The 21,092-nt window shown below is 41.9% G+C and overlaps 1 protein-coding gene across 2 annotated transcripts in view; it reads left to right on the forward strand.

Annotated features, from left to right (window-relative positions):
• The window catches only part of gpc5c (glypican 5c), a 113,110-nt gene that overhangs the window by 4,176 nt on the left and 87,842 nt on the right, over window positions 1-21,092 (forward strand). For both annotated transcript variants that reach the window (XM_037787255.1, XM_037787256.1), the window contains exon 2: window positions 8,667-8,828. In XM_037787255.1, the coding sequence (XP_037643183.1) occupies window positions 8,667-8,828 (162 nt within the window). The remainder of the gene's footprint in view (window positions 1-8,666; window positions 8,829-21,092) is intronic.

Below are 21,092 nucleotides of genomic sequence, written 5' to 3' on the forward strand. Positions count from 1 at the left end.
GCTGATATGATCCAGATACAAACTGCGGCTCTTTGGTCTGGACTATTAATTGATATAAATATTTGTGTTTGTTTAAAAGGTGTGGGAGAACTGCAATTTCTTGTGCGTTTATACTCCACCACCTCTCTGCCGTCCCTCCCCTTCACAGCTAATCAAACATTGCTGCAGCTTCCCCAGTACATTTTGGGCTTTTATCTTATTTTGCCTTTTTTATTTGTACTCGTCCCAGAGAGGTTGTTTTGGGTCAGGCGCAATCTTGTCTTCAAAGAGCTGACCAATGGAAGGGGGTGTCGGAGTGGGTAGATTTGGTGTATATGTGTGTGTGTGTACACAATTATGCTCCTCTGCTTCAGCTCTCAGATCAAATGCCAATAAAAGCAACTCTTGAAATTTGAAGTGGCAAAACTTCAGCCCTTTTCACAGTCTGATATTTGTGTTAGGATACAGTGCTGCGTTTCATTCATGTGCGGTGAACTGATTTCTCACTAAGCGCCAGGAGGAGCGTGGCAGCGGGGAACTTTAGAGAAAGCCAATTGGATATGATTCTATATAGAAAGAATTGCACTTTTACAGTACAGATATTTTATGCCATATTCTGTTTTGAATTCTTGTATCCAACGAAAACATGAAGCAATACATAGTGATAGTGCCTCGTGATTATCAACAGCAATGTAATATGTCGGTAAGCAGTGGTGGAAGAAGTACTCTGATTCTTTACTCAAGCAAGTATTGAAATGTAGCAGCAGCTCACATTACAAGTAAAAGTCCTCTCTGGACTGATTCCTACTATTGCTGTCATTCATTTCCAATTAATAGGAATTTAAACGTTATAAAATGTCATCCCCCCAATACTGTATGTCCTTGTATTAAATTCAGACTAAACTATTTGCTGTTCAGGCATTAAATGTTTGTTCCCTTGGCCACACTTTATAAAGAGCGGCTTTATCTCCGTGCCAGATTCAGCATCAAGGGAACTCAGATAATCAGACATGCAGTTGCTTATCCTGTGATTATTTTGAAGAGTTATGACCACTTTAGTACCGAGGTCCGCAGCCAAATTCTCCATATTGAGATTACCACAGGGTGCTGATATAGCCCTTCGGAGATAGATCATTTGGGAAGCAGACAGCTAGCAGTGCTGTTCACAGACGTGCTAATTCTACAGCTGGCTTCATAGATAATGTTCCTCAGATATGATCAACCTATTTTCCAGCTCAGTTATAACTATCTGATTGAGCAGGGCTTATCTGATCATGTATATACCACACACACACACACACACACACACACACAGAAGACTTTGTTCAACTTATTACTCCACTGCCTCTACTTCTCTGATTTACTGAGTCATTAACAGCTTTTTTAGAGTGCAAGAGAAAGTGTCTTATGTCTTGAACACAAGGCAAGCAGGGTCATGTGTTAATAGCAAGGGAATGGGAACACAGTGTTATCCCATGTCGCCACATCCTTAACCAGTTACAGCGTCAAAAGCCTTGGCAAGCTCTCAAAGCGCGACGTGTCCTTTGATTGGCTGTAGTTATTTTTGATTCCCTTTTAAACTTGGCCTTTCTCACTGAGGGAGCATACACATGGTGCACACCTACTGTACTTCATACACACTTAAAACCACTGAGCATCTGTTTTCTATTCCTCTCTCAACAATGTAATGTCAAACTCACATAAGAACATTATGTTTTGTAAAACTAAAGCCACTAGAACAGGGGTTCTCAAACTTTTTCAGCCAGAGACTCCTTAAAGGGGAGAACATTTTCCAAGGACCCCTTATTAATCGTAACACCGATCACGCGTATGCTGCTTACTGCCATTTGTACTCTTAAATTGGAACTATTTGTATTCTAAAACCTTACAACCTAAATACTTCATACCTGTTTCATAGTGATAAACAAAAACACATTTCAATTTGAATCATGTTAAGATAAGATAAAATGAGATAATCCTTTATTAGTTCCACAGCGGGGAAATTTGCAATGTTATTGAATATTAATACCACTTATATACCTTTATACAGAGGGGTCATTTTACTCAAATTATATTTAGACTAAACTTGACAGCATGTAGCCTACATTTCAAGTAAATATTACTATGAAATAAACAGTAGCAAGACCGGCATAGTACTAATAAACTTACCAGTCTAAAGCTGATTTACAGTAAGTGCTTCAACTTAAAAATAATAACTTATTGCTGTGTTTCACAATCACATCAGAGTTTCTATTGGCCCAAATGGGTGGGAGTAATGGACATAATATGCTTGTTTTATTTCGCAAATGGTCCCCATCTGTATTCACTTTCTAATGATAGAGCACAATTTTATAACTCATTGCAAAATTATTTTGCAAATGGCCCCCCTTACAGAGCGCCACAGACCCCACTTTGAGAATCACTGCATTAGAAAACATTGGTGGTAAAAAAAAAAACCTCTCTGACATTGTCTTCAAGTAAAAAGTACAGATTATTGAAGTGACGAGCACCTCAGATGCTCTCTCTCCAGCCCACCCCAAACACTTTAGCCTTACCAGAGTTGCCCCAGTCTGAAGCTGATTACTCTGTCTGAGTCGGTCTCTAGTCTCTACACAACACCTCTTATTGGATTTCAGCCTAAGTCTATCTTGTGTTTCAGTTGATTGTTTGCCACCTTACCCTCCTGGCTTGCTACTGTGGTGGAGGCATGGTACGATTTTACAAGGTTAGTAGACTGCCAAGTGTATCACCTACAGAACCTCTCCGATAATATGACCATTTAGCGCTCCAGGGATAGAGGTAGTACAAGAGAGGAGAGCTGGTTTCAACAGATTATTTTAAATGTTAACATAATTACTCTGCCAGTCTGCGGCCGAGCACTCCTCTGATATAATGCGGCTTCATCAGGTCTGCATCTCTCTGCCCACCAGTCTGCCACTTCTCTCTCTAAGCTCGGTCTGTCCTGCCTCTGCCCTCTGGCGTGGCTTTGGCCCCCGTGCCAGTCACTGTAGGCCGTTTCCAGCTCGGGGTCTGGGAAAGCTAAACATTCCAGTTGAGTTTCAAGGTCGTCCAAAAAATGCAGGTATGCGGCAAAGACCCTTTGAGACGTGTTTTCATTCAACACGGTCCATCCAAAACACTGCAAATCTGTATAGAGTAAATATCCTGTATGTTCAGTGGATCGGGGAACTTCAAAGGGAGCTGGCTTCCTGAGGCAGGAGAAGGGGCAACTGCATTAATTGGCTACTTTCTAACAAAGTTATTCTTGTTCTCCGAAAAATATCAAAACAGCGGCATCAGGAAACCGTAACCCCTCACGGTCATCAACGCATTCCAAATCATAACAAAATTTCCATACCATATTGAGGAGATGTGAGCTGCATATAAATCATTTTATGAGTGCGGGAGTTTATGCACGTGTGTTTGAAAAGGGCGGTTACAACATCTACGTCTTCTCTGCAGTATTCAGCACTGCTACTGTAGTACCACATATTGAGAATGGCATGCGAGTTAGCAGGGTAATTATACAGTGGTAGAGTTTCTCCACTCAGGAGTTTTGACTTGTGCAATGAAGGGCACTGAGGTGTTGCTGAAGGGATTGTGACTAACAAGTCAGGACCCCTGAGCCATGGCTTTAATACGGCAAATTACTCCAGAGGTATTTGTCACCTGAGGACGATTAAGGGAATTAGGATTCAGAGTTGATGTCCAGTCTGGAGAGCAAAGTGTGTTGAGGTTTAGCCAGGCAGAATGAGTAGCATACACATTGGGCACTAATTACAAAGGACCTGTAGAGTTCAGTCCTCTTGGCCTATTGGAGTCTGTATGAAGTCAAAGTTAAAAGCCAAGAGCTGTTATTTGAAATCAGATAGGTAGCTACAGCTTCTATACAAAATAATGTCTACAATTCTTGGGACACTTTGGAATTTGTAAAATAAAATAAAATCACTGTCGCAAATGCTGCTACATATGTTATATCCCTGTCAGTGCAATTTATCTGTTTTCACCATATACTGTATAAAATATGGACATAGTCTCCGTGACATCACCCATAGGTTTCTGAAGAGCTGTTGTGTAGCTCAAAGTGGGTGGCTCTGGCCATCTTGGCAGTGATGACACAGCCTAACTCCCGGCTAATCCAAAAATGGTTCTCACAAGTTTTCAACATATTAAAAACATAGTTTCTTAACCAGTGCACCTCCTCAGAAATCTTCCAGTACATAATCTCACAAGAAATTGTTATTGCTTAAGTATTTGCAGCGATGACACACCTTAATAATCATCACTGGCACAGCCGGCTCTCCTTAGAGGGGCGTAATAGTTGAAAAAGAGATCACCGGTGAGTAATCAAGGTGTGGTGTCAGTGAAATGCAACGCAAATTCAACAACATGGTTGTTGAAAAATACCAGTTATTTGATGCACACAAGAACATTTATAAGGTACAGTAAGGTCAACTTAAAAAAAAATACATACATTTAAATCTAAAGCCACAGAAGTGGAGTCTGTGGAGAGACGGTGCATACAATAACTTTATGGCAGAGTGGCAAAGGAGTAAACTCAAATGACATTTTGGCATATTTTCCCAGCAAGATAACAAATCCAAACATAAAGCCAAATCTATGCAGGAATGTCTTAAAAGTAACGATGCTGATCTCAGCCTAAGTCAAGTCAGAGACATTCCTATTCATCCAATCAAACATTTGAAACAGGACTTGAAAATTGTTGTTGAGTCATGGTCCCCAAGCAATCTGACAGAGCTTGAATAGTTTTGCAAAGAATAATGGGGAAAAATTGTCCAGATGTTCAAAACTGTTACTGTTGCCAAAGGTGCCTACTAAATTTTCACTAAAAGTATCTATGCAACTATTTTGCATATGGAGATATTCAGGTTTCTTTACATTGACATTAAACACCCTTTAAAACCCTCATTACACCAAAGGCTTTATTTTCTTTAAACAATGAAACATGAAAACGTTTAAGGAGAAGGCAATGCCTTTTACAGGTTTGTATGGTCTGTATTCTGTATACTGAAAATATAAAGGGAGTATGGTGTAAAATAAATAAATAATACACGTATTACTCAAAAACAAGACAGTCAGATATTAATAGATATGTCCTATATTGTGGACTTCGATGACGCTTAGAGTCCTTGGAAGACTGCTGTCCTCAATACATATTTTAGTTTACCCATCAGGCAGAAGCCGTTAAAATGCTGTTTGTTAATATACTGTATGTAAAATAAAGAGCGGACTCAGCAATATGTTTGCTGTTGGACATACAAATAGTGACATGGCTTCTAATGATTCCAGAAAGTGGCGTGGTATATATTCGTGACACAGTCGGCCTGTCCCGACTGCTGTGGTGGCTTTAACAGCCAAAGTCTTTCTGAGTATCACTTACTCCATGCAGCTACTCGCAAGGGACGGAGAGGCCAGGCTGGATTCCACTGTGAGTCCCTGGATATTAGTTTCATATCACAGATAACACACAAACACAAAGGAGAGAAAGAGCCAGCCAGTGAGGAGAACAGGGTCAGGGACAGAAGGGGAGAGAGGACACGCACCAAATATGGTGAAATGACAACCTTAAAACAGATTTATAACAATATATCACGCTTTCAACAGGCAGCGAATATTTAACAAGTGGCACACGTGTTTCCCATCTGGCCTAGAGGAGCTGAATTCATAAAGTATTTTGCTTTACCAAGGGCTCTTATGAATGTCAGTTTCATATTAAAGCTAAAATCACTATCCTGAGAGCACAGGTTGAGCATGTTATAGGTATATGTGTTTCATGAAACAGCTTATTTAAAATATGACGAGGTCCCACCAGTGTGTAGACACTGATATTTATTGGATGATTGACAACCATTTCCATATTTCTTTTAGTAGTTGGTGGAAATCCAAACGATATGAATGTTGGACAATATAGCTTCTAGAAAAGACATTTATAGTTTGTTGTTGCATGTAATTCTACCCAGACAACCAATCTCGTATACCTAATCAGTGCTGCACAGTTACACTTGCCCAGTAAAAAGGAGTGGAAATTAGAGGTGGACCGCTTAATCGATTTGCCCGATTAATTAGCACTGATGGGACATTTTTACAAACTATCTTTATTGGCGGAACTGGGCTCTGATAGTGGCCGATGGCTGCACAGCCTCCACCAGTCACATAGGGACATAGATCACTTGCATGGAGGATCCATACACAAAGTCAAGCTAGAGGGGGAGAATAAAAGTTATCTCTCGAATATATAACCCAACATTATCAGCTCTTTGTCCCAGATACAAGACAGGCAGACAGGGAGGAAAAGAAATAATTCACTGTTACTTTAACTTGTTTACTGTACCAATGTGCTGTTCTCTCTTCCAAATAATCCAGCCACGTAACCATCCATTCATGAAATGAAATCGCAATACTTAAGGATCCTCCTTACCCTGGGAATATGCACGAACATTAATGGCTTGCAAGACTGGCATTCAACAATGTACGAGACGCGCAACAGAAGTAATCCTAGCCAGTCATACTGTAAGCCACGAAACAGCGCAATGCCCATTGCAAATACATTGAAATAATATGTAATCCACCAAATCACACCTCAGTATATTCTCTTATGAATCATTGAATTCGGAGTGACAAAAAACTGATTTATTAATAGCTGCGTATGCAGAAGTAGCAGACTAGACTGCTGCAGAAGTAAATAAGATCTTGGCTGATTAATCAGCTGTCAGCTTTTTCCTGTTCCAAACTATTGTTTATATATCGGCCTTTAAAAATTAAAAAAATTGGTCAACCTCTAGTGGAGATGTGTTCTTGGATTGTTTCTCTCGGTTGGTGAGGTCATATGAAAGGAGATCTATTTAATAAGCTTGGTGTCACTAAATCAGATGGTCAAAATATGATGACATTTAACCCCAGGATGAGCTAGGCCGCCAGCAGTGTTCACATGTTCTTATGTCTTCGTAACCCAGACCAAACACACTATTATTTTTTTTAGTTACTCCTAAATTGACCTGTTCTGTCCTGCATTAGGAAATGTAATTACTAGATTAATTTAGACATATACATATCCATATATTCTCATTTATATTGCGCCCATCAGTCAAATTTGGAAAAGAGCACTATTTAATTCTGGGTAAAGTAAAATCAGTGAATTTTTCTAAACACATTATACATGTTAGAAAATACATGCTGAAAACATAATATTCATAATGATACGTTTTAATCATTCAAACTTGGCTGGGTGGTTAATAACACATTTTTCTGTGGTGTGACAAACTTAAAACACATTTATTTTCACTTTACCCTGACTTTAAGCCTGGTAGGAGAGGTAGATTGAGAAGTAGCAGATGTAAGCTCAAAACAAAAACGTAGCAATTGTATTTAGTTAAAATTGGTCATATGCAAACTTTATACATCGCTAATCCTGGTAAGCAACAGCAAGAATAGTATTCCTCAACACACCGAAAAACAGGATAGGAACAGTGTCAACAGGGAATTGGTGTCGACAGGGAGGCGGTGTCAACATAAAACGAGAGGACTGCTACAGAGATGGAGATAATGAGCTGTAAGGGGCAGGACAGCCAGTTATGACTTCACTCGTCTGGCTCTGGGATGGGAACAAATGGAGCCTCACTGGGTAATTAAGAGACACCCAGGCCTCACTAGGATATGCCAGGCAAATGGGAGAGAGGGAGCAGAAAGGGAAAGAGGGATTGAGAATGCAACCCTATTGTGTTTCATGGAGGGATTTGGACAGTGAGGCACTGGTCTTGCGGTCTGTCCTAAGGCCATGCTTTAGGCTCTGGTTACAACACCTGCCTCCAGCCACCCCCGTCCAGCCCTTCCCCCTGTAAAATGAGTTATCATATCAGACTTGTGCATTATGGAAATGTCCCTGTGCAAGGAGGAAATGTGTGGGAAAGGACGGTTTTAATAGCCCGTGCTAATTGTGAGCAGTCTCAGTGATGTCATTACAGTGTTTATATGTGTAGCGATGGTGAGAGGCAGGTGACACTGGCAGGACTCTTGTTTCCGCTGATGTAATTGTGCCTGATTGAGCTGTTCTTTGGATCATAGCATTTGCAGTTAGGTCATTGCCTTCATGTGGTTTTTCTGAACTGCAGTATTATGGATAATGACTGTCTAGTTTTAGAGGTGATTTCACACAGATTACTGTACATGCGCGTGTGTGCACATTTGTCTGAGTGACGGTAAAATTAGCATTGCAAAATGCAAGTGCATGCATGTATTTTTGTGTTTTTATGGGACATGCAGTATACATGCATGTATAAATGTATGTCTTGACGACATGTATGAGCAAAAGATATATTTATACATTTAGCAGAGACAGTATTTTTAGCAGGAAACGTGGATGAATTCTTGGTCTACTTTCTCACCCTCCCATGGTGCCTCCTCTGTCTCCCAATGGAGTTATGGCCTGTCTATCTATGTGCATACTCAGGACACTATACATATACTCACACATATTTGCACAGCACAGTGTAGAATCATATATCTGTCTCACCGGATAAAAGACGTTATCTCATCCAAACTGAGATACCTCAATTCTTTAGCACTTCCATTTCTTGTGATATGCTTTTATGTGTTACCACTGACTCTGAAAGATATATGCTGATTTAAAAAAAATTAAACGTATGTCCATTTCTGCTTGGCTTTCCTAGATGTGGATCTGCTGGTTTGTAAGCACCAGGGTCCGTCCTGCTGCACCCGGAAGATGGAGGAGAGCTACCAGTTGGCTGTAAAAAGAGAAACGCTCCACAACATTCAGTCCTACAGCTACGAGCTTGAGCACCTCATCTCCGGCCACTCGGATGCCTTCCAGGGTAAGTGCTGGGACAAAGGGGCCAAGCTCGGGTCGGGTGGGATTGGCCTGAGACACTGGGTTGTTGTTGATGGATGGGAACGAGAAGTCGGGAGTTAGCTATCTGGTACATACTGTACCTATCACGACATGGGAAAGTATTCAATTTAAAAACTTGACCCAGCTTCATGTTGACCTTAAACTGAACTTATGCCCCCTATTTGAATCGAAATCCAGCAATAAAAACAAAATAACTTTATGTTTATTTTCTTGCTTCCAACGAATATTTATTTGTCCAGTATTTGGTGAAAAAAAGTTTTTACTGAGTTCCCAAGGGTCACGGTAGCTGGCGTGCAGGCAAGTGTGCAACTCAGGAAGTGGGCAGGGCTCCCCCCCCACTTCTCTTCTTCTGTGGGTTTGGCAGAAACAGAACTGTGAAGAGGGATCACTGAGGGTAAACGGGGGAAATAGAGGGTATAGAGGCCTTTTTCTCAGCCTTTAGTGTATGGTGGAAGATGGTCTGCTTTGTCATTATCGGATCCTGCTCTCAGGACAGCAAAACAATTACTGGAACCCTTGAACAAATTACAGTAGTTTTGGAGAGTGAAGCAATCTGCGCACAGCAATTATTTTACTTTGTTTGTTTGGTGTTTATTTTGGGTTGTATTTTTTTGTTGCGAAGCCTCTTTGGTAGCCTGGTCAGTTCAGACGTCTGAGTTCCGGATAAACAAGGCCCTGCTGTAGATACAAAAGCCTGTTTCAGCTAGGTCTTGCCTGCCAAAGGGTTTTGTACTACGCCCAACTGAATCAAGCGGTGCACTAGTTGCCCAAAGCTTATCCTTCCTCTTCCTCTGGTGATTGCAGTGTCATTTAAATTTTAAAATTTCCGAAATAGACCCAAGTTTTCCTCCCCAAAACCTCCAAACACAATCCCACAGGGTAGGAGACGTGCTTAGGATGTTTTTAGTGTTACGGGAATTTCGGTACCATGCAATTAGTTTTATAAGACAATGGACTGCTTAGACGCCATGTTGGCTAAGTCCTGTTTTAAGATGGATGTGGATGTTGGTGTCCAACTCCTATGATATCTAACTATAAAGTAGGAATCTCTGTCTGTATGCGTGTATGTCCTTCGCATATCTTAAGAACCATTCATCCGACCGACTTCAAACTTGACGAATGTATTGCTGGGGACCTGAGGACGTGCAGTAACAAAACGGGTGCAATTTGGACATGCGACATGTTCAGTATAAATAAAAAAGCGATGGTGTTCTGTTCAGCAGAGGTGGCAAGGCTTCAGGGCTATGCAGACTGAGTCAAGCATATCGTCCGACAGCACTGCAAGCAGCAATACCGGGAGCCAAGCAATTGGCCCGTTCTCAAGCCCCCCGGAAGTGCGTCGGGGTTGAAGCAAACAGCGGACCTAAAAGACTTTTTCCCATAGACTTACATTGGGAAAGAGACATATGTAAATCAGCAGATGTTTTTTTTTTAGGTAAATCACCTTCTTGGTGCGAACACTTGAATAGCCCTTATTTAAATCATTAGGTCCTAGAAGTTGTAACAAGCACTAATAGCCGAATCCAGAGTTATTTTCCTTCCTTCGTTCATGTGAATGAGACGGAGACCGAGGCTGGACCGAGGGCTGGGAGGCGGGGATAAAGGAAACGCTACTGCGCCTGCTCTATGGGCCCAATGGATGCAGAAGATCGCCGTAAGTTCCGAGGACTTTATCACTCAGCAGTCGAGCCATTTAGGCTTCATGCGCCACTGAGCAACTTTCATAGGAATGAACCCGCCTCCGACGCTGTATCCAGTTCTCTTTATACATCCATGCCCGTTCCGAACTGGCACGCGCCCCAAACGGCCACGCCCCGAACGGGCACTGCACCAGCGTGAACAAATATTGTAATAGAGAATGCAACTGGTTAGGGAAAAGTCATGGAGAATGTATTATTTTCAGACATTGTTGCCATGGAAATGATAACTGTCATGTTTAACTTGTGTCATCTGAACTGGATATAATACTGTCACATAGCATTCAACGTACTGAAACACCACCGAGATAGGAAATTTCCAGTCCCTTCAAACAACAAGCAGGTTACATGAATAGAAGTAACCATGTTCGAGTAGTGTTCCTGGTATTTGTCCTTTTCGTCATCATTAAAGATCGTTCCCTTCTTAGCTCATGTCTGAGTCTGTCTGGAGAATGAAGATCAGGTGTTCCACATATCCAGAAAAGGTCAAGATGGAAAATAACAATGGAATAACAATAGAAACTGGAGTATGGTGGTGCCGAAAATGATGATGTCACTAGCCCTCAATTTGCAAGGCCTTCTAAGGACAGTCTCTGTGCTGTCTGAGTGCCTCAAGTGGAATGTGAAGTAGCAAGTGGCTCATATACCGCATGAAGTAATGAGAATATGATTTTGGCTGATACCCTTGGTGCTGTTATTCACGCGCTGGATGGTGGAAAATTGTTGGTGGGTAGCTTTCTGCTCCTACCCCTTTTTGTTTGTACTGTATCTATCCAGTTGCACCGCATACAGTTCACCACTGAGCCAGTTGTCTGCAGGCTAAAAACTCTTCTCTTGTTAATCGGTTTATTTAATTCTTTCATGATGTGGCCACTATTTTTTCTCTACGGCTTTCGATCCGTCTGTCGTTCAAATCATACCGTAAATCTTATAACGACAAGTTATATATGTGTGTTTTTCTTTATCCGCTGTTGCTTTTCAACTCAGAATCACTCCTGCTGATTGCTAAAGTTTAGCCAAAAGGACAAGCCCATTAGAAAGGAGATGCTGTGTGTAAGGAGTGTGTCTGTGTGTGTGTGAGTGTTTTCGTTGGCCTGCCTTTGTTTTGACAGGCCTAAAGGCCCTACTGTGCTTTGTCATGTGTGGGAGTTGTCATGTCATGAATATGACCCCATAAACACAGAACACATTTATGAATGCTGAGTTTTTTTTCCCTCTCAAATGTTTCTGATACTGTATTAATATGAAGGAACAGGTTCACTTGTACGCTGCAATAACAAAGCTCACAGCACCAATAATCTTTTGGCATTCTCCAGATATTGCTGTCCACTTTTATACTGCGACCACCACGCCCTAAATCATGCAGGCAGGTTACCACTTTTTAACCTCCTTCCCCCGTAGTGTATCCTCTTCTCTATCTTTACTCCTTCAATTGAACTTTCCCAAAACTATACACAGCCAGCCCCCCCGCAGGTCTCCTCTCTCACCCCAAACACACAAACAGACAGATTCCCCTAATCCACGCCATCATTGATAGGTAATGAGTGCTGGGGCCTGATGGTGGGTAGGTGTCAACCACAGAGCCCAGTGTAAGCTGGGCCAGCTTAGAGCTACCATCAAGGGCTTTGGCCTGTCAGCCTGTTCTAGCCAATCAGATCTGGAGTAATCGTACCGGCTGGACACCTCTCCGTGGCCTCCTGATTGGCTGAGAGAAAGTTGAACAGATGGATTGGCCACTAGAATCTTTTTGTTTGTTCCTGTTTGCCCATGCTACTAGTTAATCAGTAGATCTGATTGGTAATAGTTAGTTCCAATATGCCATCATATAAATTACTTGTTGAGTCCAATATGCAGCAATCTCTTGTTGGCAAATTGTTTGCGCAGGCAATCCAATTGGTTTGCGTGTGCGTGACAGGTGGGAATGATGAGCAAGAGAGCAAGTATCTTGGTATACTATACACTCACACTGCTGGGGAGCAGATGTCAAGAAAATGCTGACACTTTTGATCACTAGTGTCACCGATATGAGAGGGACCTGGCCCACAGCTAAAGGCCATGACATCTGTGTGTATGTGTGTGTATGTGTGTGTATGTGTGTGTGTGTGTGTGATGTGGGTGTTCGAGCATTTTGTACATGTGCATCCTGATCATTGTGTGTGTGTGTGTGTGTGCATACATGTGTACCAAAGACATGTGAGCATGTACAGTATTTACCACCCTTGCAAGTCACCATGATCACCTCAGAGCTCAAGTTGTCCTCACAGGAGTTGACAAATGCTTTTCAAAGAGATATACTCTGCTGGCCTAGATAGCTCTCTATCATCAATGAAAGTGCATCGCATTTAAAGTGTTAGGTGCCCTTCAAGGAAGGGGACAAGGAGTTCGTTTGAGAAAGAGCGATAGCAAGAGAGAGAAGAGAGAAAGAGGCCATGGCAAGGACGGTGCCTTTCCTCATCGAGGCGACATAATTAGCTGATCCTTGTCTCATCATCCAGGAACTCTCCAGACCCCCCCTTGTCCTGGGAGACAGCATGTGCACGAGTGCATGCAAGAGAAGAAGTGATCAAAACCACAACCCGAGGCACAGGGATACTTGAGAGCCTCTGCTGTTAATGGTAGAATGCAGAATAAAAGGACTCAGAGAAGTGAGAATTGGTAAAGAAACACTAACTGACTGGTTTGTTGGTGTGTCTCCCCCCTGTGACTGTTTGTCCCCCCAGGCTTTCACAAGTGGCTGAGTTTAACCTACTGTAATTGTCTCTCTGCCCCTTTGGAATTTGCAGCCTCCCTGATTGCCTGCTTGGATACAGTAGACAGTATTCTCCAGTAGGGGTGGGGAAAAAATCAATTCACCTATGTATTGTTTTTTTTTTTGTTACGATTTTGAAATCAATTTTTTTAAAGCCAGAATCAATATATTTGCTTCATTTGAGTCTATACGGAGGTAGAAGGAAGTTACCGCTTTTATTGTTATAGTCTGAGTAACGCAACGTCATATCCGTTCCGTATCCGTCTAAACCAAAACAAACCAAAACGACAAATCAGAAAACGGCGAAGGGTTCGCGGGGATACGACCTGCATTCTCACATTTTAATTCCAACGTGGTAAACACTACACATACAGTAAAGAATGGAAACACTTTGGGTTTCACACATTGTCAAGAAAAGCAGAGCTATAGACATGATGGCTAAAGCTGCATGCTAACTCTGTCATGGAAAGGAAACGTTATCGTATTTCGGTAAGGTGTTAACAAAGGGAAGTGTATATACAAAGTACATATATGGAAATAAGATTGATGAATTATAGTCACTAGTAGTATAAAACATTACATGGCCCTTATAAATTCAAATAAAATACCACTAATTTGTGAGGGAATGTCTTTATTCTTAGATTTTTGGGTTGCTGGAAAAAAAATAATAAATAATGCATGACAATGACTGATATATTTGACTTCAGGATATCTCTGACTACATACTGTACATGCTGATAATCAAACATTTTTTCTGTATTAATACAGATATTTTTGTAAGTAAAAGTCCCTAGAAGTGTATGATTCAACTTTTCCCCATAGTCTAATGTTAACAAAGTTAACAAAAATCTCAATAAAAGTATAGGTATATCGTCCCAGCCCTATTCTCCATTTGTGTTGCTCTTTGCAACCCTACCCCCCCAATGTCTCTCATTCCCCCTCTAGGCACAGACAGACAGTCAAGGATATCTAGCCTCAAGCTTCATTGTTTATAAACCACTCCAGATGAAACTGTTTGGAAAATTCCTTGCTGTCTTCACTTTTACTTGTCAGCATCATCCTGGGTGGCTTACCCAACACACCCTATGTGAAGACAATCGTCTTATTTATTAAATAGCGATGATTTATGCATGTTTTTGAGGGCATAATGCGTGTCTGCATGTCTATATGTGTGTGTGCAAGTGACTGGAATGATGAATCACTTGGCTGTGGTGGCCTATCTTCATTCTTTCATCAGACATAAATCCCTTCTATCTATATTGCGATCTCTCTGCATTCGTCTGGAAGTTCTCTCACTCAGTGTTGCTTGTGATCTTCTTTAGCCCGTCCTCTTCTCACATCATTATCATTTCTTTTTCTCTCTCTCACTTCACGTCTGCGTGTATTTTTCTCTGCAGATGTTTTGACCGACAGGGTTATTGCTCTAGAGGCTGACGCTTGGACACGGGATGACATTGCGCTGCACCATGAGCTCATGCTCAAATTAGGGAGGATATCCGGAATCCATCCCTACACGTCTCATTTAATCATACAGGGCGGAGGGGGAAACGTGTTTATGGACCTAATAGTGGGAGCGAATTTATTGCGTATTTGAGTATGTATGTGTGTGCGTATGTGTGTCCTAAGCAGTCGAGTCTTCTTCGTAGACATGACACATAAGGGCAGGATGTGTATCCCTCAGAGTTTGTAGGACTCGCTGGGGAATGGGGGGAAAGAACAAAGAGAAGGAGGGAGGAGAGAGGGGAAAGGCTCAAAGCCTCTTAGAGTCATAAAGTCACACTCAAAGCTTCGCTAATTACCTCTGCTTTTCATCTGCCCCTCTCACATCGGCATGAATATGTGAGAATCCAGAGGAGTTGGGCCTAAAGAGAGAGAGAGAGAACAGAAAAATGAGACAGAGGGAAAGTGTTTCAGTGAAAGTGTGCACAGGTGTGTGTGTGTAAAATGTGGTCTGCCTTTAAAGAATGTGGAATCAACAGGTTTTTACCCTGTAGGATTCACTGTGTACCGCTGCTCTCCGACAACACTCCCTCTTTCTTCCTGGGTGTCTCTCTCTCTCTCTCCGTCTGTGGTCCATGCTTTGCCAGCAACGGTTGCTCAACAAGAGCATGCTGGGTCTAGGTGGGCTCCACGCCAACAGCTTGCGTGCTGGCATGTGCGCTGCAGGGAACCCTCGTGTCTCAAAGATAACCCGACTGCCAAGAGTGCGCTCCGCAGAATGAAACCACAAACACAAAATTCTCTTCTTCTTCACCCCTAAAGTCTCCTTTCATTTTCATTATTGTTATTCTGCTTCCCAACAGCCTCGGTCTTCCTCACCAAACATCCACGCTCCCCAATATTACATCCAAAGCCTAAATAAATATTAGGTCTGTGTAGATTAGCCTGCCGCCAGTCTCTCCACAGCCATAATTTGACATACTAGCATGAAATGAAACTGAGATAAATACCCCTTTATTTCTCGCCAACACTTCTCTCATGGAACGATTTTCTGACACTACTTTACAAACACTCTTGGTGTAGACTAAGCTCCATCAGTCTCACTACAATCGCATGAGCACAATAAGCTTGATGTCCAGGAAGTTTCTTGGTAATCAGACAAAGTCGCATCTCCCGGGGCTTGTTCTCTGTCCAAGAGAATTTGGCTTTTCTGGAACACAATCTGTCCGTCTGGCTGATGGGATTTGTACTCTGCTGCTGCTGATTGGTCCAGCTTGGCCTTTTCCTGTGTCCTGTCTGACTCTGCTGCACCCGTCCTTCCCAGAAGGATCCCACAAGCCATAAAATGTGCATGTGTGTGTGTTTAAGTTTGAGATATAGATCTATGTATGCACACATGTCTGTGCATAGTAACTGGCAGTCAGAAAATGTCTGATAACCAACATCATTTACAGACTACTTGTCACTTTTTGGTGAAGGTGTAACACCTTTGTTCAGTTTAATGAATGAGATGTTGTTAAGGGAAATGATGGTGGATTTTGACCAAGATAAAGTCATGCGAAATGAGGGAGTATTGGTAAGACGTAGCGTGAGGGAAGGAGGGGTTGAACATCCGCAATTGGCCAGACTTGCATGTCTGCGAGGGAGAGCTGCTTCCATCCGACGCCTGTGGGAGATCAGGGTGTGTACTTAGTATGTGCTTTTAATGCATATGTGGATGACAGTGTGATGTACATGCCTGTATGCGTGTGACTCACACTCTTACTTCAGCCCAAAGTAGGTTGAACTTGGCTTTCCATCTCCCATCTCTCACCTCCAACTCACTTCATCACTGCCTCATTCAAGTCAACCCACTTTCCTCATTACGCCCTGTGTTGGACACTCCTCTGCTTCCTCTCCTTCTTCCTCCTCGCCTCTATGGCTCCTAGCGCACCATTAAGGAGTCCCCATGGTCGGCTTTATTCATCCATCCATTGTATTCCAGAGGAGGAGGTACAATAAATGAGAGAAATGGATAGGCAAAAAAAAAAAAGTTCTGACCCTGCCCAGCCGTGTCCTGTTTGTATGATCCATGATGGATTATGATATCTGCTGTATTGTCTGCCAAAATGAACAGACATGAGGTCTGCTCTTAAATCAACCACAACACAGTCCGTCACTGGCAAACTCTTAAGACTGGAACTAATGATGGAATTTGTCCTTCACAAATATTTTTTATACATTTATCTTGATTATTTGGGATTTTCCTTTGATTTATTTCAGCCCACAAAATGGATTGAAGCATTCTTGTGTTGTTTTTAATGGCATAAGGATGAGGGCTTATCAAAGAGTAGTTTTGGCTCATAATTGAAACGGTGCATAAGTGACCCTGTGTATGTTTGATTCATAATAAAGCAGAAAAATGGAAAAAAGGGGCCACACCTGCGAGGAAAAGTGGAAAATGTTTCATTAGACTCCCTTTCATCTTGGATGCCTTTCACACCTCAGACTCTGTTCAAAGGTCTGTTTCATGTTAATCTCATGTTAGCCTAAATGTTTCCTTTCCCTTTTTCACAAAAAAATCTGGAGTCCAGTCTCTTTCTCCTCTAGTCATCATCAGTTTCCACTTATATAATGGGCTATTACCTTGACAAGGCTTTTTTTGTTTATCACAAAACCACAGGCTGTCATCAATGTAGCCAGGTTTCGGTGAAAATGCCTCCATTCTATTAGATTCACTTATTAATATTCCAGTCTGCAGAGCAATAAGCCACTGGCAGATGATTTGCTGTTGCATGGAATCTGCTTTTTATTCAAATTCTTTCTTTTCCTGCACTTGAGTCCTTTTTTAGATGCACATGTTCTTCTTTTCCCCAATCTGCAGATCTAAACATTGTTTCACAACTAAATCTCTGGATTAAAACGTATGTAGCAGTCCCTCCTAAAGGCCGTTACACACCGGTGACGAATAAATGACACAAAAAATGCGAAACACTCGCCTTCGAATATTATATATCTAGGGCTTTTATTGTGAAAGGTAAGAATGGAAAAAGTGGATCTAGTCTGCGCTGCCTTTGTCAAGGTTGAGAAGAGTAATAAAGTTTAGCCTCTGTGTTGTTGTTAGATAAATATAAGCGCAACTCAACCCCTTCCACATGTGATTGGTTGATGCCTTTCTTTTCGGTGCGAAGGCTTGTTCGTAAAAAAAAAAAAAAATGCACGTCAGTTTTTCGCTGCGTAATACTCACCTACGGTGTGAAAACAACAGTTTGCTCCGGCTGGTAGGCGGAGGCATTACAGTAACAGAATCTTGATTCATATTTGATCAGCGCTGCCTAGTTTGACCGTTTGATCGGAGTTTGCGAGTGATTGACAGCTGCTCAGAGACGGCAAGGCTCCAGCTCGGCTCTGATTGGTTATTTTCCTCCGGTCTGTGAAAGCTTGCAGATGCCATTAGGAGCACCGGAGGACATAGAGGAACATGATTTTTTTCAGATTACCTTACCTCTCCTACTTGTGCAACATAGCATATTTTTTGTATTAGCAGTTATCAATGAGTGGAAACGCTTTTTGTGTTTGACAGTCTGTTCTGCTCCTTAGCGCTACACTATATCAAAAGAGACACTGTGATTTATATACCAATAAACAAAAGAGAAATGGGGGGTCACTATAGACCTGTGGCCCCCTTAATGCGTAGGACCAGAGGTGCTGTCCATCAGCCTGTCAACAGTCTGCCCTTATGCTGGCCCTCCACATCTCCCCTTTATGGCATTAGCCATTTGAACAACCCTCCCTCCCTCCCTCCCCTGCTCCTCCCTCAGCCCCTCACCCACTGCCCCCGTGCTCTGTCTCCTCTGTCCCCGTCCTTCTCTCGTCTGCTCATTCCCCTGCCTTCGATCATGTTTCCCTACTTTGGCCAGAGCAGAGAGCAGTGATCCCCCTCCTGTCCAATCTCCACCGCCACTCCCCCCCCCCACACACACACACACACACACACACACACACACACCACATTATAGCCCAGTGCACCCGAATGCCCCTGGCATGTGTGGAATTGTTTATGTTTCAGAGTTTTGATATAGCTGGGCTGCCTTTTTAATTACCCCTTCACCCCCACTTGTGTCCCCCCCCCTCCTCTCAAGCTCATTATCCCACCTGTTAGCCCCCTGATAGGACAAGACAAGCAAATTAGGATTTGGGGCCAGGGTTCGCCGAAATTTGCGCACACACATTTGTGATTGCATATGTGGGCTTTCTGAGGGGGCTTGTGGAGTCACAGTGTTTTATTGGCAGGAGTGCAGCCCCCCCCACCCCCAAGTTCTTGCAGGTCAAATTTGCGTGAACAGCATGTCTGCGCCTGTTGTCCGACAGATGAGTCATGCTCCCACTTTAGACTTTAGACGTGTGATTTTACCACACAAGTATGATGAATCAACAGATTGATTCATTGACTTATTAATAGTTTATTACCATTAAACTGTTCGCTGAAAGGTTAGAGGCTGGGTAGATTGTATGACATTGCAGCTCTCCCCTGTAACCTAAGATGACCAGTGCTGAGTGTGAGATTGCCCGATGTACAGTATTTCTACTAATTAAAACAAGGATATGTAATCTACACATGTGTCGCTATGTCATATATCTGTGTGGTGACCTGTCTGAAACCCAAGCCCGTGGAAGGATTAAAATGCTTTGCCTGAGAAGACGGTTGGTGAGGTCCAGTAAGGACTGATTGCCAAGATAGCAAGGGCCCACAGCTCCATGGTATGAGAACAGTGTCTCCGACCTCATTATCACAATATTACCACATCTTCAAGCACGCACATATGCACACCCACCTCTACAGGCCTATGTGCATGTACAGGCATACTGTACTCATACTTGCACTTATGACACAGGACTATATAACTGGTTTAGGACAGGAAAAGTTCCAGAGCAACATATGATCCATTTTCCATTTTTTTTCCAATCAAAATACTTTCATACATATGAAATCAAGAACTTGACACCTTGTTTTTACAGTTTATCCATCATCTGATATAGCTAACCACAGTTAATACACTTTGCGTATATATACACTTTTTAATTTCAAGTAGAGTTCTTAATTGTTTCTGAGAATTTGTTAATTTTACTGTATATTTAAAGGCGAAAGGCTTAATTGCAAAACAACGAGTACTTGATGGACCATTTCATTGAGCAAAAGACATAGAAGACCTTTCTGATCACACAACAGGCCACATCTCAAAACGTGATATTTATCTAATTGTACAGGAGTAGTAAAGTTGGGCTTGTATTTGTCATCTCAATGCACACGAGACATGTTATGATTCCTTTTGGTTAGAAGGTAAATAAAGAAAATATACACTATATGGTTTGCTGTTTTACACTTTGTTTGTGATTGAGTTGTGACATACTAGCATTAGCTGACTCTTGGGAATTATGTCTGACTAGGGATTTCAGAAATGCTGCATTCTTAAACTTCAGAAAAGGCTTTGTCAAGTAAAATATTATGAATGTAAAATATTTTCTTTAAGTCACTTAATTTCTCTGTGAAACTTAGCCACACTTTGGCACTCTGGCGTGCCATACTGTAAAGACTGTAGCTACGGAAGCCCTGAGAGGCAAGTAGAAAATAAAATTCTGTCTGAAAGTCTGATCTAAATTGTTTTCTTTTCTGTGTTTATGACTTAAGAACAGGTGAAAAAAAAGGTTTTGCCATATAAAGTTACTAGTTAATTTATCCATGCACTCTAAACACAAGGTGCAGAAATTGTGTGCTAGCAAGTTATGTAAATTAAAACTCACCTGTAAGAAAACATGAATACTTTTAGTCGTATTTAGAACATGTGGTGCATTTCAGCCTCTTGTGGCCGAAATGAATATTACAACAACAAACATTTGAAAAATGATCCTGACAAAAAACATGCCAAATCCTTTTCCCCACCAGCTTCACCTGTTCTTACGTCATAAACACAGGAGAAAAAATAATTTAGACATAGAAAATGCATCACGGATTTTTTTTTTTTCTCACTGGCCTCTCAGGACTTTCGTATATAACTGACTGTATGTCACCACCGTCAGAAATTTTCAAGTGCTACACATAGCGGCTTTAAATAGTATTCAACTAATAACTTACTACTGCAACAACAGCAACCACTACTATTACTAGAACTACTACTACTACTACTGATCATACAGTTTAATCAGTTTGTCCAACTACCCCTGTATACACACTAACCATGTTGGACTGTGATGCCTGTCTGGTGCCACATGTCTGTGCTGAGATTTGGCAACCCAGCTTTGATACCTTGGCCTTAAATACCATACTCAGACTGTGACAATACTGCTCAGTTAAGCACACACA

The sequence above is a fragment of the Sebastes umbrosus genome, chromosome 12 (assembly GCF_015220745.1).
Source record: "Sebastes umbrosus isolate fSebUmb1 chromosome 12, fSebUmb1.pri, whole genome shotgun sequence".
Classification (NCBI taxonomy): domain Eukaryota; kingdom Metazoa; phylum Chordata; class Actinopteri; order Perciformes; family Sebastidae; genus Sebastes; species Sebastes umbrosus.